Source organism: Cryptomeria japonica, chromosome 8, assembly GCF_030272615.1.
Source record: "Cryptomeria japonica chromosome 8, Sugi_1.0, whole genome shotgun sequence".
Lineage (NCBI taxonomy): Eukaryota > Viridiplantae > Streptophyta > Pinopsida > Cupressales > Cupressaceae > Cryptomeria > Cryptomeria japonica.
Window position 1 is genome coordinate 717,495,364 of NC_081412.1, and position 14,940 is coordinate 717,510,303.

Below are 14,940 nucleotides of genomic sequence, written 5' to 3' on the forward strand. Positions count from 1 at the left end.
TGTAAATAATTTAGATTATGCTTTTTTTCTTGTTATCCAATTCTTTGTTGAAATTTGTAGGCTAGTTATTGAACTTATTGAAATTGCAGGCAATTGCAGATACTCCATCGTTCATTTTTCTTTGGGTTGGTGATGGTGTGGGACTTGAACAGGGACGTCTTTGTCTCAAAAAGGTATTTTTATATGGCTTTAAAAACTGCAGACAATTTTCTTCTTAATTTTTAAAGCTTCTGAAAATATCTGGAAAGTTCTCATATTCCTTAAATTTGATCTCTCTTCACCAAAATCTAATATGATTTATCAGAAGCTGAAGTCTTTCACACTGTGCTGATTTGCCCATCTTATTCCCCAACTCATATAATCGATTTTCTATGGAGGTCAACATAGGTTTACAGGGTGCTTGCTCAATATTAAAAAGTGGAATTGAGAATCTATATTGTTAATAAGGAAGATGATATTCTATTTTACCCGTAGAATCTTTTTATGAATCATCTTTAAATGCCAAAAATGTTCTGAGTTTCAAATTTGATTATAAGCCCGTCATATTTGAATATCTTACTTATCTCTGCTCTTCACAAACACAGGTTTTTTTTAGAAGATTAAGGTTAACTAACCGTTATTATATGCACAGGCATAACTACAGTGGCATTAAGGATGTTGTGATAGTTTGAGTTTGCTCACAAAAACCCCTTTATTACCACTTACTATAAATTCAAACTTATACTTCCCTTTTCTTATAGTTGATTTGTAGAGTGGTTTTGTCCATGGTAGGAAAATCCTCAATTCCATTGTAACTGTTCATGAAGTGAATATTGTATGAATAAAAATAAGAAAGCTAGTCAAATTCTTAAGTTGGATATGGACAAGGCAGGGTAGGGTATCTTGGTTATTCCTAGATAGAGTGTTGGAATTTTTTTTGATTCCAACAACAGTTGATAGGATTGATTCAATTTCTATTGTGCATCTCCTACCTTATGTTCTTGGTTTTGTTTAATGTATCCCTCGCTGGATTATTCATTAGTAGTAGAGGGTTGCGATAGGGAGATCTTACCCCTCCTCCTTTGTTATCATGGCTGAATTTTTAGGAAGAATGTAATATTGCTATGGGAATATTGCCCCAGATTTTCACCATTTCCCAACTGAATAATTTAATCAAACAGTTGATTTGACTAAATTGAGAGAAGTTTCAGATTTCAAGAAAAATAGCATAATGCATTGACAAGGACGTTTAATAGTAAATATTGCTTATTTCCTCCAGCTCAATATAAGCTTTGCTCAGTAATTGCAGAAATAGGATGTATTAAGTTGACCTTTATTTGATACAGATGTGTTGGCATAGAATTGATATGAAATCCAATACGCATTGCAATTAAACTCAGAAATGAACAGCAGATAAGGAGTTGGAAATGCTTGTCAACATAGCAATCTTTGATGTATGATGAGCAGCAATTTAAAGATTCCCATCACTTCTTCCAAACAGTGTCAAACATCCATCCTGAGGTCTGACCAGCAAAAGGGACTGAAGTTCATGATCTCAAAATGCAAAGCTTTTATTATATGTTCAGTTCTGTAATCGATATTGCATCAAACAACATTTTTTTTTTAGACTGTAGGAATCGGGAATAGTACCCCACTATAAACTGCAGTGCGCGGATTGAACTTTTTAATGTGACCGATTACGCTGGCGTGACACATCCTTCGGTACCACGTGGGCTGGGGGGAGACTAGACCTCGTGACTTTGTGCTTTACTATTGGAAGCTCTCGCCAATCAAGCTAGGCCCTCAGCCTTAATCAGACAACAACTTTACAATGCATAGAGCAATCTGAAATTATATTTCCAGCACTCTGAAATATGTATTAACTCTTAAAAATAGCTCATATTTAATTCCATGTTCTTGTGTAGACTCCTACGCATATGGTAGGAAGTGCTGTGTCAAGAGGAGAAGGAATCACAACTGAAGGCTTTCAATGATATAGCAAATATTCAGGCAAAATTTATGATGTCCCTAAGCGAAGGCTCACGCTGCTTCACTCGCCATGAATATCTCAAGCCACAAACATTAAGGAAGATCCCTCACTAGAGAGAAACTTATGCAAAGACGAAATACAAGTTAATGTGCAAAGACAAGGGGTTGCGCCAATTATAGTAACTCACACCCGAGAAGAGCTGTAGCCAAAAAGGAATACATGCCAAATGTGTATTATAAAGCATCAGAAATATTCATTCTCCTCGCAGATATTTAAGTGCCAAAATATTTGATTATTCTAATCTCCCAAATAGTAATCTCCTCATGCCAAGATAAGATAGAGATGATAATCTCCTCATGCCAAGCTACTACTAGTGGGCAACTCATGGAGCTCCATGTCAAACTCAGAACTAATAGGGAAAAGTCATGCTAAAGACAAAGTCAGGAACTCCAAGCACTTTATTTCAAATACTCACACCTTCTGAGAATAGACAATAACATCAACTCAGCCAGAGATATGCTCTACGGTAATATAGATAATGGAGCAGGTAGAAGTTATAAAGCACCACTCTGAGAATCTTCATGATATAAAGGAGGAAATCATGCTTTGCAAAAGAAAAGCCACGCTAGGTAGAATAAATATACTAGTTCTGCTTCACGTCTTTAGTGCTTCCCAAAATGTCATTTGGTCTCCCATTTGAAAGATTCAAGAATTATCTTCAAATATTTCAATCACTGATGATGCCCATGATTATATTATGTTTGCGCCCAGCTCACATCCATGATTACCAAAATGGCTACGGCTAGCCCTTTTCGATGTAGGTGTTTGTCTTTATTGGGAGCATAAGCTTTTTGACTTCAGGACGCTTCACCTTTATTCACCATGGGAATCGATATTTGAAAATAATATTTTTGAATATTGCTATGACTTCATTTTCTAATGCCATGCCAAAATCAATAGGAACATCGATCGTAACAATTTTCAAATCAGCCCACCAAAATCTATTTATCCATTTAGAATGGAATACAATATAATTTTTGCAAGGAATACCAATATATCACAAAAATTATCTTAAACTACAAATTTTGCCTTTGAAAGAGACCTCATAAAATTTCCTAACCAGTGATGTTATTTACAAATGTGAAATCTATGTGACTCTGCCAGATACCAGTTAGGGTGGATAGTTTCACCATGCGTCCTCAAGAAGCTAAGAATGGACAAGTTCCAATCCCCAAAACCATGAAGGTTTCAATTCAAAAGAAAGAATAAACTCAACATATCTCCATCTAGCCTCTCGCTCCTCTTTTATAACCTTCTTGGAAACTCTTCATACCCTTTCAATTTCCCTCTCTCTTCATATTTCCCTTTCTTTTTAATTTTTCATTTTAGCTTGGGAAATAATAAAGTGCCCTAATTATAATGTCTCATTGACATAAAGTGGTCACTTAACTTAGGAATTAATGACCTTATTAAATTAATTAGATCTTAATTTAAATTACTTAATTATATTTCTAGACCACATAAAAAAGGGACATTACGAAGAAGCTATGTGGCTGAGCTAAATAGAGGAAGGATAAAACATATTGAACTTTCATCATTTGTCAATCCTATATCTCATCAACAATTTGTTGATGATACTATTTTCTTGGGTGAAAATTTAGTGAGAGAAAACAAGGTTAAAGGATTTTTAGAGAATTATGTGATTTTTTAAGACAAATGGTTAATGGGGAGAAGACTCTCTTTTTCTTTTTCAACACGCCCCTTGATAGACAAAGAAGGATTGCTTGATTTTTGGTCGTCAATTTAAGGACCTTCCTTTTGTTTACCTAGGTATTACTTTGTTTAAAAGCAAAATGCCCTAGAGTTTTTGTAATTGTCTACTGGAAATTTTTTTAGAGGAAGTTGGTTGTATGCAAAGACTATTAGCTTAGCTAAACAAGTTGAACTTTTGAAAAGTAACCTTCAACATGTCTATTTTCAAACTTCCTTCCCCTCAAGATTGTTGCAAAGTTTGAGCAAATCTAAAAAAAAATCTTTGGATGGGAATTGAAGACAAAAAAAGATTTTTCTTGGTCTATTGGGTAGTCTCCCAAAGAAGCCAACAAGCTGGAATTAGGAAGTTGAGACCTTTAAATAAGGTTCTTGCTAAAATCTGATGGATATTATTGAAGGATAAGGTTGATCAGGGTGGAATTACGAAGGCAAAGTATTTGGACAATAACAAGTCTCTTAGAATTCTCTCATATGATTCCTTTCCGTTTGGTTTTGATTGTGGTTGGTGAAGGAAGAGAACTTTTTTGGAAGAGGACAAAATGGAGCGTAGGGTTAGGAAGCCGTGTTCTCTTTTGGGATGATGCTTGGTTGCTTAATTGTCTTTAGCCTCTTTGGATAGTTTCTAGTCTCTAAGTGTGTCCTTAAAATGTTCGAAGGGGGGAAATGTGTTGTTCACCATATTGAAATAAGAGAGTTACTAAAAGTCTAGAAAGATACGAGGCCAAATACGCTTCCAATGAGGTTATCTTACAATAGGTCAACTTTTTATTAGGTCTATAGAAGGGTTAATTTGTGTCAAATAGATAGAGAAGATAGCTAGCTTGGTTAGCGACGCTAGATGGTTCTTGGTGTGGCTCCACATGTTTTTCTTTGCTCCTTGATCCATTGTTGGATTGTTTTCCTCGGTCACAAATATTGATTTTAAATCTTACCCTGAGGTCAATTTGTTCTTTTGGTTAGTTGTCTAGAATAAGATCCTTATCCGTGTTAATCTAGTTAAAAGAGTTGTCTAACTCCCTAGGAAATGTGTTGTATGTAAGAGTTGAACTAGACTGTCCTTTGGCTAGGGTTATTTGGAATTTTTCTGTTAGCAAGTTTGCAGGTAAATGGATTCAATTGGCTTCAATTTTGGATTTGGTTTTTCAATGGACAACAACCTTTAATAATTAATAACAAAATTTTGCCATTTCATTAGTTAAATTTGAATTTAGGTCTCCATCTCCAATTAGATAACAAACTACTGCATTCACCTTAACTACTTGCTTTGTTGTTTTCTATCCATATATGCAACACATGTTTGGAAATGCATTATTACCTTTAAAATTCTGCTTGTAGTATTCTCAGGTTTTTTGGCTTGGGTATTCCTCAACTTGGTCGAGCTTGTTGGAGATGAAATAGATATTGCCTCATTAGTTACATGTGGGGTCTTTATCAAAGAATGTTTGAATAGGCTCAACAAATAATTTAGATATTAGTTCACTTAGGTGGTAAATTTGCAGTTGAACCATAGCTCCCAGAAATCACCAACAAGTAAAATACCTGTCACAAAGATAGATCAAAAGCAACTAATTTGCTGAACAACTTGAGATTTGTATTGATGCAATAGCCTGAATGAATGATTACAACGAATGGTCAATCCTTATGAAAGAAATGGAGAAAGAAACATCAAATCAAACCTTAGGTGAGGAATAGATTAAATTGTGACAAGTGTCCTCATCCTATGCAATGAAACAACATGGCCTAAAAATAGTTCAATCTAAAATAGGAAAATCACTCCTAAGTTTAGCTTAATTGAATAAAGTAAAAGGGGACCTAATTAATTCATTATGATCAATTAATTAATTAGGTAATTAACCTATTTACTCTAATAACCCCCCTTAAGATCAACTTAGGGATAAGCTTAAAACCTAATCATTTATGCTATGAATAGATGCACGAATGGGTTTATTCTACAAGGCTTGATGATGTACCTATGTACAAACAAATGGAATATCTCATAACCGGAGAAAAGGAGAAAACCTCATGGGAAAAAAATCCTCTCCAAAAGAGAGAAAAAAGAAATAAATGCATACATGTGACAAAATAATGCAGGACTCAACATGTCCCCCCAAGTATTGCTTCAGTCGTATGAGTACAATCAAGATTCACCCATAGGAGAGAAAGGTAGAGACGATGAAGTCCCCCTCCTTAAGGAAGTAGCTCCTTTGCCAATAGTGAATGTCCGAAGAAGAATGCTGATGATAACTCAAGATCAGCAAACAATGTTCCTCCCTTTTGTAACAAACAAATCCAATGGTGGATGTAGAAGAAACTCCCTAAAGAGAAGAGGTCTCCTAATGAGTGCCTCAGAATAATGCTCAAGTAGCCACATGTCGAAATCAAAAGATGCCAACTCAAATGAAGCAAACCCAAATAATTGTGTAAATACCCATAGAACAACCTCAGAGGCAATGATGAAGTGATGATAGGTAGGTTAAGGCAACATCCTCCCCTATATTTGCAATGTGTGACTCAACAAATAACTCTACAATGTTTGGCAAGAATTCATCCCACAAGGTTGAAATTGGAAGATAACGAACATGCCGTTGAGCTGAATTGCTCGTAAAAGATGCAAGAAGTGGAGGTGGAAGCTCGAGACAATTCTCATGAACCAAGGTGGATATGGAAGTACACATAGCTTCAAGTGACCAAACTTCTCAGCGATCCACTTTGGATGTGTGAGTGTGAACTAGTCAATGGAACTTTAAGCTCATCTAAAGAAAAATGAGAGAACACATACAATCGAGAGGTCTTGACGTTTTGGATAGCTTCAATGGTATGATGTGTTTTTCTGTACCTGCGAGAGGACTTATGTACTTTCTTACTTCAATCTCAATGGTTATGACGTTCTTCAAATGATGTTGCAATATTGCTCCTTTCTACTTCTACTGATTGTTTATAAAAAATCGAAAAAGAGTGAAGTTTAGGAATGCTATTCTAGAGTGTAAGACAATGGCGATCATAAGTGAACTCAACTAAGCTTTGCTTCAACATCTTTGAACATCTTCACAATGCTAGTGCAATCTTCTAGGGGTAGCTGAAGGATTTTCAAATCACTAACTTCAAACATGGACACCTTCGAAATGAAGCATAGCAATGATGAAATAGTAATTGAAGTTAAGTTTGGGCTAAATGATTCTAGTTGACCACACAAGGTAAGTTTGCAATCAACAAACTGCTAGTAGTATGGATAATGGAGCTTCACTTTCAATCATGCACGTGTATCTTTCGCTCATAAAGCAAATTCTATTCTAATTTTTTTTTGTCCTTTCAAATATAAGCTCTCACAAAAGGTACGAAGAAACAAGCAAATGCTTCAAAACTCAATAAGTCACCAACACTTCAATGATTTTATTAATTTCTGAAACATCAAGCAACAATGCTTCAAATTCTTTTGATTGATCTCCTTCTTTGATTTCTAATCTCTCATATCTAATGAGATGCAAAATGAAATGAGTTGAGCTTATATAGAGCTCTTTATCACAATGGATGGCCAAGATTAAATTGAAATTTGGGGCCCAGATTTTGCCACCTAAACCCTAATTAGGGTTTGTTGTTACAAAATACCTAACTTATTACAAAACATTAAATGCTAGCCAATGGGAATATGACATCCTTTTGGCACAAAATACGAGGAAAAATCGTCCAATAGAAAAAATGATGCCACATAGGATCATAACAAACTTATTTCTAGAGTCTTGTTGCCCTTATCCTTTTCTCTTTTTGCAAATTCAATGAATTTGGACGTCGTTGATTCTATCTTGGTTATGGGGACTTGTTGATGTGCCTTTTGTACACGACCAAACACAGAATAAAATACCTAAAGGTACCTTATCCTTTCTTGAACAAAGTTTCCCGATTGCTGAAGATCTCGCCGAAGGATCAGTCGGAGTAACTCCAAGGTTCTTGTATGTAGGTTCTCTACGTGTGGATAAGCTTCTCGTGGTATGATGTGATTTTGCTGGAATCACAAGGGGACTTACTTTTGACTGCTTGAACGTCTGATTTGCTTTGGATATTGCTGGAACGTGAGATTTTACTGGTCCTGGATTTTGAAAAAAAGGAAAAAGGAGAAAAGTTGAAACGGGATCTATTTCTAATACTAAGAATGTAAGAGCAACGAATGACCTTTGATGAAATTCTAACTAAGTCTTGCTTTGATATCCCATGACCATCTCCACAAGGTTAGTGCGATCTTTTGAGGAAAGCTTTATGAAATTCAGATCACCGCTACAAGCATGGACACCATCAGGCTGATGCATATCAATGAAGAAGTGACAATTGAAGTTAAGCTTAAGCTGAATGATTCCAGTTGACTACACAAGGCAAGTCTGCAATCAACAAACTGCTAGGAGTATGGATATACATATTTCGCCACCGATCATACACATTTCTTCCACTCACCTAATAACATGAAATCGAATTTGAGAAGTATAGAGACCATGCAAATTGTTGAATCGACCCATAGAATTCACCATTTCTTCAATGAAGTTTACAAGTCCTTTACAACAACATCTTGGCAACAATCTTTGCCTTCTCTTTCTACTCTACTCTAACTATTTCCTATTCTCTGACTATTCACTATTATCTATTCTCTATCAACCAACTATTAACTATTAGCTTGCTATCAACTTTTACAAATGAGGAGCCAGGGCTTTATATAAAGAACCCATTACAAACAGAGGGCTCTGATTGATTTAGAATCAATGGCTAGGATTACAAGGTAGAAACCCTAATTAGGGTTTGTTACAACAAACTTCCTTAGCCAATTAGAAAATTACATTCCAAGAGTGAGGACCAATAGGAAGCAGGGGTAGGTGCCTCGAAGTTTGTGCCGTCCCCGATGAGTCAGGTACATTGAATCTGGACATGTTGAGGTGGACCAATCCGACTGGAGGAATGATGACTGGGATGCCACCTTGTCTGACACTTGTAACTTGGTTGATGTTCAATTTGATGAGGCTGAGAAGCTAACTTTAATTAACTCTCCTGATACTATCCGCTTCTTCAACGTACCCTGGTACCGACCTTGGTTGAGTCTCCTTTGTCTTTGATGTGTTTGATGAATGGAGTACCTCTCCTTGACTCCCATGTGTCTAATGAAGTTTCCTAATTGTCAAGTCATCCTTCTTCGGAAGTACACCTCCGCCTGGGAGTGCTGGCAAAGCCTTTCTTGGTCATCTTGTGATTCCTTAGTGTGGCGAAGTGAAGGGCTTTGGAGATAGCTGGCAATTCCTTGAACACCTTGAGTCTTCCAATGCTTGTGGAACGTTCTTGACGATGATGGACTGGAAGTGGTCGTCCTCGATGATGTTGGACTGGAATTGGTCGTCCTTGATGATGCTGGACCGGAATTGGTCGTCCTTGATGAAGCTGGACTAGAATTGGTCGTCCTTGATGATGTTGGACTGGAAGAGGTCGTCCTTGCCCTGGCCTGGTTTTCTCCATCTGCAAAATATACCAAAAGGTGATTAAGTACATATGACATGTTCATTTCAACAAAGCATTTTCACCTTAAATCATCAACAAGAAGACTTTAAAATAAAGTTCGTTCAAAATCCTTCCCAGGGATAGGCCCTATAAGAATTTCGCCTTGGACCCTTTGGAAGGGTCAGGAGCGAATTTTGCATTCCAGGATAATTCTATCACTTGTTTACTCCAAAATTCCTCCCAAGGCAAACATATGATAGCTTTCCTTCCTCCAAAGCCTAGGGATCCATGCTTTGACCTTTATCATGAGCAAGTTAGGTGAAATTGAGAATTTCGCCCTGGACCCTTTGGAAGGGTCAGGAGCGAATTTATTGGTCATGGACAAAACACTCACTTCTTTCACTCACAACCTCTTCTAAGACATGCTTGTGGCAATCTCTAAGCCCAATCTACCTTGATCACTGTCTTGGTCTAGCACAAATTTGGAAGAAAAAGGACATTTGGTGAATTTCGCCCTGAAATTCATGATTTGCTTGTTTTCTTTAACCAAGGTCTATCTTTTTCACTTTCTATACTTGGACTCTTATCCTTGGATCCTTCTCCCATGTTTGCAACATTTTGTCTGACTTCAAAATGACTAGAAAAGAGAATTTCGCTAGAAATCATGGCTAGGGACAGGACCAATAATGGATTTCGCCCTGGACCCTTTGGAAGGGTTAGGAGCGAATTTCTTCCTCTAGCCCAAAATCATCATTTTTGGAGACAACAATCCATTCAAGGGCAATCTCAAGGGCTTCTATCACCTTGGTCTAGGCCTGACTTGGCACAAATATGAAAGGAATAGGTGGTTTTTAGGAATTTCGCTCTGGACCCTTTGGAAGGGCCAGGAGCGAAATTCATGATTTGAGCTTATTTTCTCATTCTCTCAACTCCAATCCGCCTCCAAGACCAAGGATACATCGCCTCACTCCTATCTAGGCCATAAAAACCAAAAACTCAACTTGTCTTGCAAAGAAAATAGGTGATCCTAGGAATTTCACTCTGGACCCTTTGGAAGGGTCAGGAGTGAAATTCTTGATTTGGCTCAATTCCTTCATGTTCACGGATCACCAACAAGTCAAAGTTTTGCGCAAGGACTTCTCCAATCTTACACCATCCTGACCCACACTTGACTTAGCATAAAATTGAGAAAAAAGGGTGGTTTTGGGGAATTTCGCTCTGGACCCTCTGGAGGGGTCAGGAGCGAAATTCGAGATTAGGACACAATTACATCTCCTTCTTCCCTTGCTATGCCATTATTCTCACCTTTGGACTCCTTCCTCATGAAGACAACACTTGTTTGACCCCCAAGAAGGCCTGGAAGGAGAAATTCGCTCAAGACCATGGCCAAGGACAGGACCCATTTGGATTTCGCTCTGGACCCTTTGGAAGGGTCAGGAGCGAAATTCATGTCCTAGCTCAAAATCATCATTGTTGATGGCAAAAAATCAACTCCAAGGCATGTCTAGGGATCCTTCTAAGCTCTATTCATCTTTATCCATGCTTAGCTTGACACAAAATGAAAGGAAAAGGTCGATTAGTGGAATTTTGCTTTGGACCCTTTGGAAGGGTCAGGAGCGAATTTTCTTTTCTAGGACAAAATCTTCACCTTTCATCACTTTCAAACATTCCTAAAGGCAAAACATGTCCATTCTTCCCGTCAACATGCCTTGGATATTAAAAATTTGATCAAACAAGGAAGAAAATGAGGTTTATTGAGATTTTCGCTCTGGACCCTTTGGAAGGGTCAGGAGTGAAAATCATGTCTTAGGCTTGGTTGTTCATTTTTTCAACTCCAATCTTCCTTGGGAGGCAAACATAGACCATTCTTCTTGCATCTCCACCAAGGTCCTGATCTTGTCTAAGGGGAAGATGAGTGTTTTCAAGAATTTCGCTCTGGACCCTTTGGAAGGGTCAGGAGTGAAATTCAATTTTTAGGCTAAAATCCTCCATTTCCTCCACCTCTAGTCATTCCCTTAGGCAAAAACATGTCAAACACTTCCATACATGCCTTAGAAACTAGGAATTTGGTCTTGACAAGTGAGAAATTGAGGTTTGAGGGGATTTTCGCTCTGGACCCTTTGGAAGGGTCAGGAGCGAAATCCCTACTCTTGGCTAGTTTCTCACTTTCTTTCATCTCATTCTCCTTCAAACTTGATCAATTCGACTTCCTTTCACCATAATCAAGGCAATCCACCACCAAATAAGCTCAAAACAAGGTCCTTCTAGTGCTCAAGGTAAAATAGAGGGTCAAAATAAGGATTTCGCTCTGGACCTTTTGGAAGGGTCAGGAGCGAAATTCATCCTTTAGGTAAAAAATCTTCATTTTTTCATGCGTCCAACCACCTTTCAAGGCAAGAACACCAAAAGTTAACCAAACCAAGGAAGAAAATGAGGTCTACAAGTATTTTCGCTCTGGACCCTTTGGAAGGGTCAGGAGCGAAAATCATGTTCTAGGCCAAAATCCTTCACATTTTCACATTCCATCACTTCAAAACTAGAATGTTGGTCTAAACAAGGGAGAAAATGAGGTTTATAAGGATTTTCGCTTTGGACCCTTTGGAAGGGCCAGGAGCGAAATCCATCCTTGGGCTCAAATTCTGACTTCATTTTCACATTTCTTCACTCCAAATAAGTGTTTTGCCTTCACAAATGCCTGGGAATGAGCTAGTTCATGACTTTGGGCAATGTAGAATGTCTTATGGAGAATTTCGCTCTGGACCCTTTGGAAGGGTTAGGAGCGAAATTTGACATTTTGGTCTCTCCGTCAGGATTCATGTATGGAATATAACATTTAAGTATAAGTGACATTTCCTTATATCTTTCTTCTTTCTTATACTCTAAGTTATATTCCATATATACTATCAGGATGTTTGAGAGTGGTTTTGGACCTCTAGGAGTTATAATGCAAAATCTAGTTTTTGGAGGATTCTTTAGTTTTCCAGACTTAGTCAAATTTCAGGATCAGGAAGACATTCCAGACTTAGCCAAATTTCAGGGCATTTGAAGATCAGGATGACATTCCAGACTTCATCACTCACCAACTTGACCTAGCTCAGACCTTCAAGGATGATACTCACTCACCAAGCAAGACACAATTAGCAACAAGAGCAAAACCAAGCCCTAAGGAAGACTTTCAAAGAAACCCTAACCTAGAGCATCCACTGACTCACCTTTAGCTAAAGCAGAGCCTGCCATCCTAGTGATCCCTCTGGCAACACTCAGCATGCAAAGGCTAATAGACAAACCCTAAAAAACCTAGAAAGCAAACCCCAGAAAGCAAAAAAGTAGGGGTCCCCATTTGCAATGGGGCGATGTGTGAATATGTCACAACAAGACTGTAGGTAGATTCTCCAACTGCGCTTCCAGGTAGCTGATTTCATCCAAGCTGGTGGTGAAGGTTTTATCCCAATCCGGTCCAAAGTCTCTAGTCTTGCTGGCAAGTGCAGTGAATGAATGGATAGCATCCAGCTGTCCCTCGGAAGGCATTTCATTTGGTTCAAAGTGTTGATTTTATACTTCCAGATTAATGTAAAACTTAGAAATCAGAATTTAGTTTCTAATTAAATTGTTTGTTGTAAAATTTAAAGATTTCTCGATCTAGGCATAGCATAGAAATGAACAAACACAATTACCTTGGGAAAACCTCCTAGGAGGAAAAACCCAGCCAGAAAAGATCCTCAGATCTGATTATGGATTATATTCATATAATGATTACAACACTTATCTCAAGTACTTGAAGATGTCTGAAATGTTTGCTCTTAGGGCTGATGAAATCAACAATAGGTCTGCACTTTCATGAGCATCAGGTCTGCACCTTAAACACACCAACCAGCACTCAGGCTCATACCCTAGATCTGCACTTTTAGTGCATCTTAAGTCTGCACTTTTGCTTGAGACTGGACTGCAACTTTGGCACCTTGGACCTAGATCAGTTCGCCCTCCTTATGATGGTATTTGCACTTGAAATTCGCATCTTTAATGACAGATATAATTCACTAATATTGCTTCTTCAAACTTCGCATTTAGCAGATGTATATTTCGCATGGAGAGATCTGTGAGTGAATAATAATGTGAGGTTGACATTTATTTATATGTGGAGTGAAGTCTTAGTTAGGTCGGCTTTACTTAATAATTAACTTTGTATTTATTATTTTCCCTTTTAGCGAATTGCCTTGACTGAATAGGGTCGGCCCTATTTAGGAACACGTTGAGTGTGTGACGTGAGGTTTAAGTAGTGCCGTGAGGTATAGGGCCCAGCCCTACACGTTGAAGAAAGGGGCCAGCCCTTTGGGCAGATTCCAATGTTGCCCAAGGCAATTGGAATCCGCCATTCCATAATTACAATCAACACAAAGAAGAGAATCTTCACTTTATCTATCAAATCTTCCACAACACAGTCAACTCCTTCATCCTTGTTCCTCTCAAGAATAATCTCAGCCACCTCTAGGATCTTATCGTGTATTGTGTTGATTGCTTGATCAACTTGAGTGCAGCCAAGATTGACGTCTTCAAATATGAGTCTCCTCATGCGAAGCAAGTTATACCATAGATGGAAATTAGTTGATTGCCAATCCTTTAGTATCTCTTCACTTATCAATGTCTCTCTCGGTGTAGTCTTCATTACTTGCAATATAGGGATGGTGAAGTCTCTTGTGTAGACAAAGGCATCATATGCTACCTTGAGTGTTTGAGTCCTCTCAAGAATCATCATAGCCTTATCAAATATCTTTGCTAACTCCCTTACTAATGCTTTTGCCTTTCTAAATGTCTTGGTGATCCAAGCATCCAACAATTGTGCTGAGGCCTTCATCTTTTCAAAATCTTCAACTATATTTGGAGGAGGTAGTGATGCTAGTGAAGTTGATGGATCATGTGGCCTTGGTAGAACCTTGAGTTGTTGGAGGTAGCCTCTGAATATGCTGATCTCTTTCTCTAACTTGCTATTCTTTTCAACTTCCAATTTGAGCATATCATTAACGATTTTCACTATATCATTCATATCTTCCATTGTTTGATCAGTGGTGAGAGGACCTAGATTGATGGTCTCCAAGTCAAACTCTTCTGCTATAATCTCATCTTCTGGCTTGTCTACTCTAGGAATGGCAACCTGTATGATCGTGGATCCATCTTCATCTCTTGTCATCTTGGACATCCTAGTGGTTTCCTTCTTCACATGTTCGTGATCTCTATCCAGGTAGCTACCTAGATCGAATGGATCCCATTCATCTTCTACAACCACCTTTTTTAACAATCTTTCCTTTAGCCAAGCAGGTATAACCTAAGTCACAGAGTTTGCCGAATTTCAAGCATGAAGTTCGAAATTCAACGAACTTCAAAAGACTTAAAATTCGTTTCATATTCGAACAGGTATAGGGCATAATTTTTTTTTACAATAAAATGTATTAAAAAACGTTTTTTTACCACTACTATTCAGCGTTTTTTAACGTTTGGGTAGTTCTAGGCACGAACATAGAAACCCCTCTTGCAGGGTAGTTCCAGGCACGAACATAGAAATCCCTTTGGTAGGGATTGGGGGGGTCAAAATTAACAAATTATTGCCGGCCGTCATACTCAGGCAAGGCCAAGGTCTCCGCATAGGCAGAGCTGTGGAACATAAGCAAAAGGAATTTTCGTGCGTCGAAGTGTATTTTGGGATTTCAATTCGGCATTTTTAATATATCTTAAAT

The 14,940-nt window shown here is 38.0% G+C and overlaps 1 protein-coding gene across 4 annotated transcripts in view; it reads left to right on the forward strand.

Moving 5' to 3' along the window:
• Positions 1 to 14,940, forward strand: part of LOC131071252 (N6-adenosine-methyltransferase non-catalytic subunit MTB) — a 59,330-nt gene that overhangs the window by 25,206 nt on the left and 19,184 nt on the right. For 3 of the 4 annotated variants that reach the window (XM_058007007.2, XM_058007008.2, XM_058007009.2), the window contains exon 3: positions 90 to 173. The exons of the other annotated variant lie outside the window; for it this stretch is intronic. In XM_058007007.2, coding sequence (XP_057862990.2) covers positions 90 to 173 — 84 coding nt within the window. The remainder of the gene's footprint in view (positions 1 to 89; positions 174 to 14,940) is intronic. 4 annotated transcript variants of the gene reach the window in all.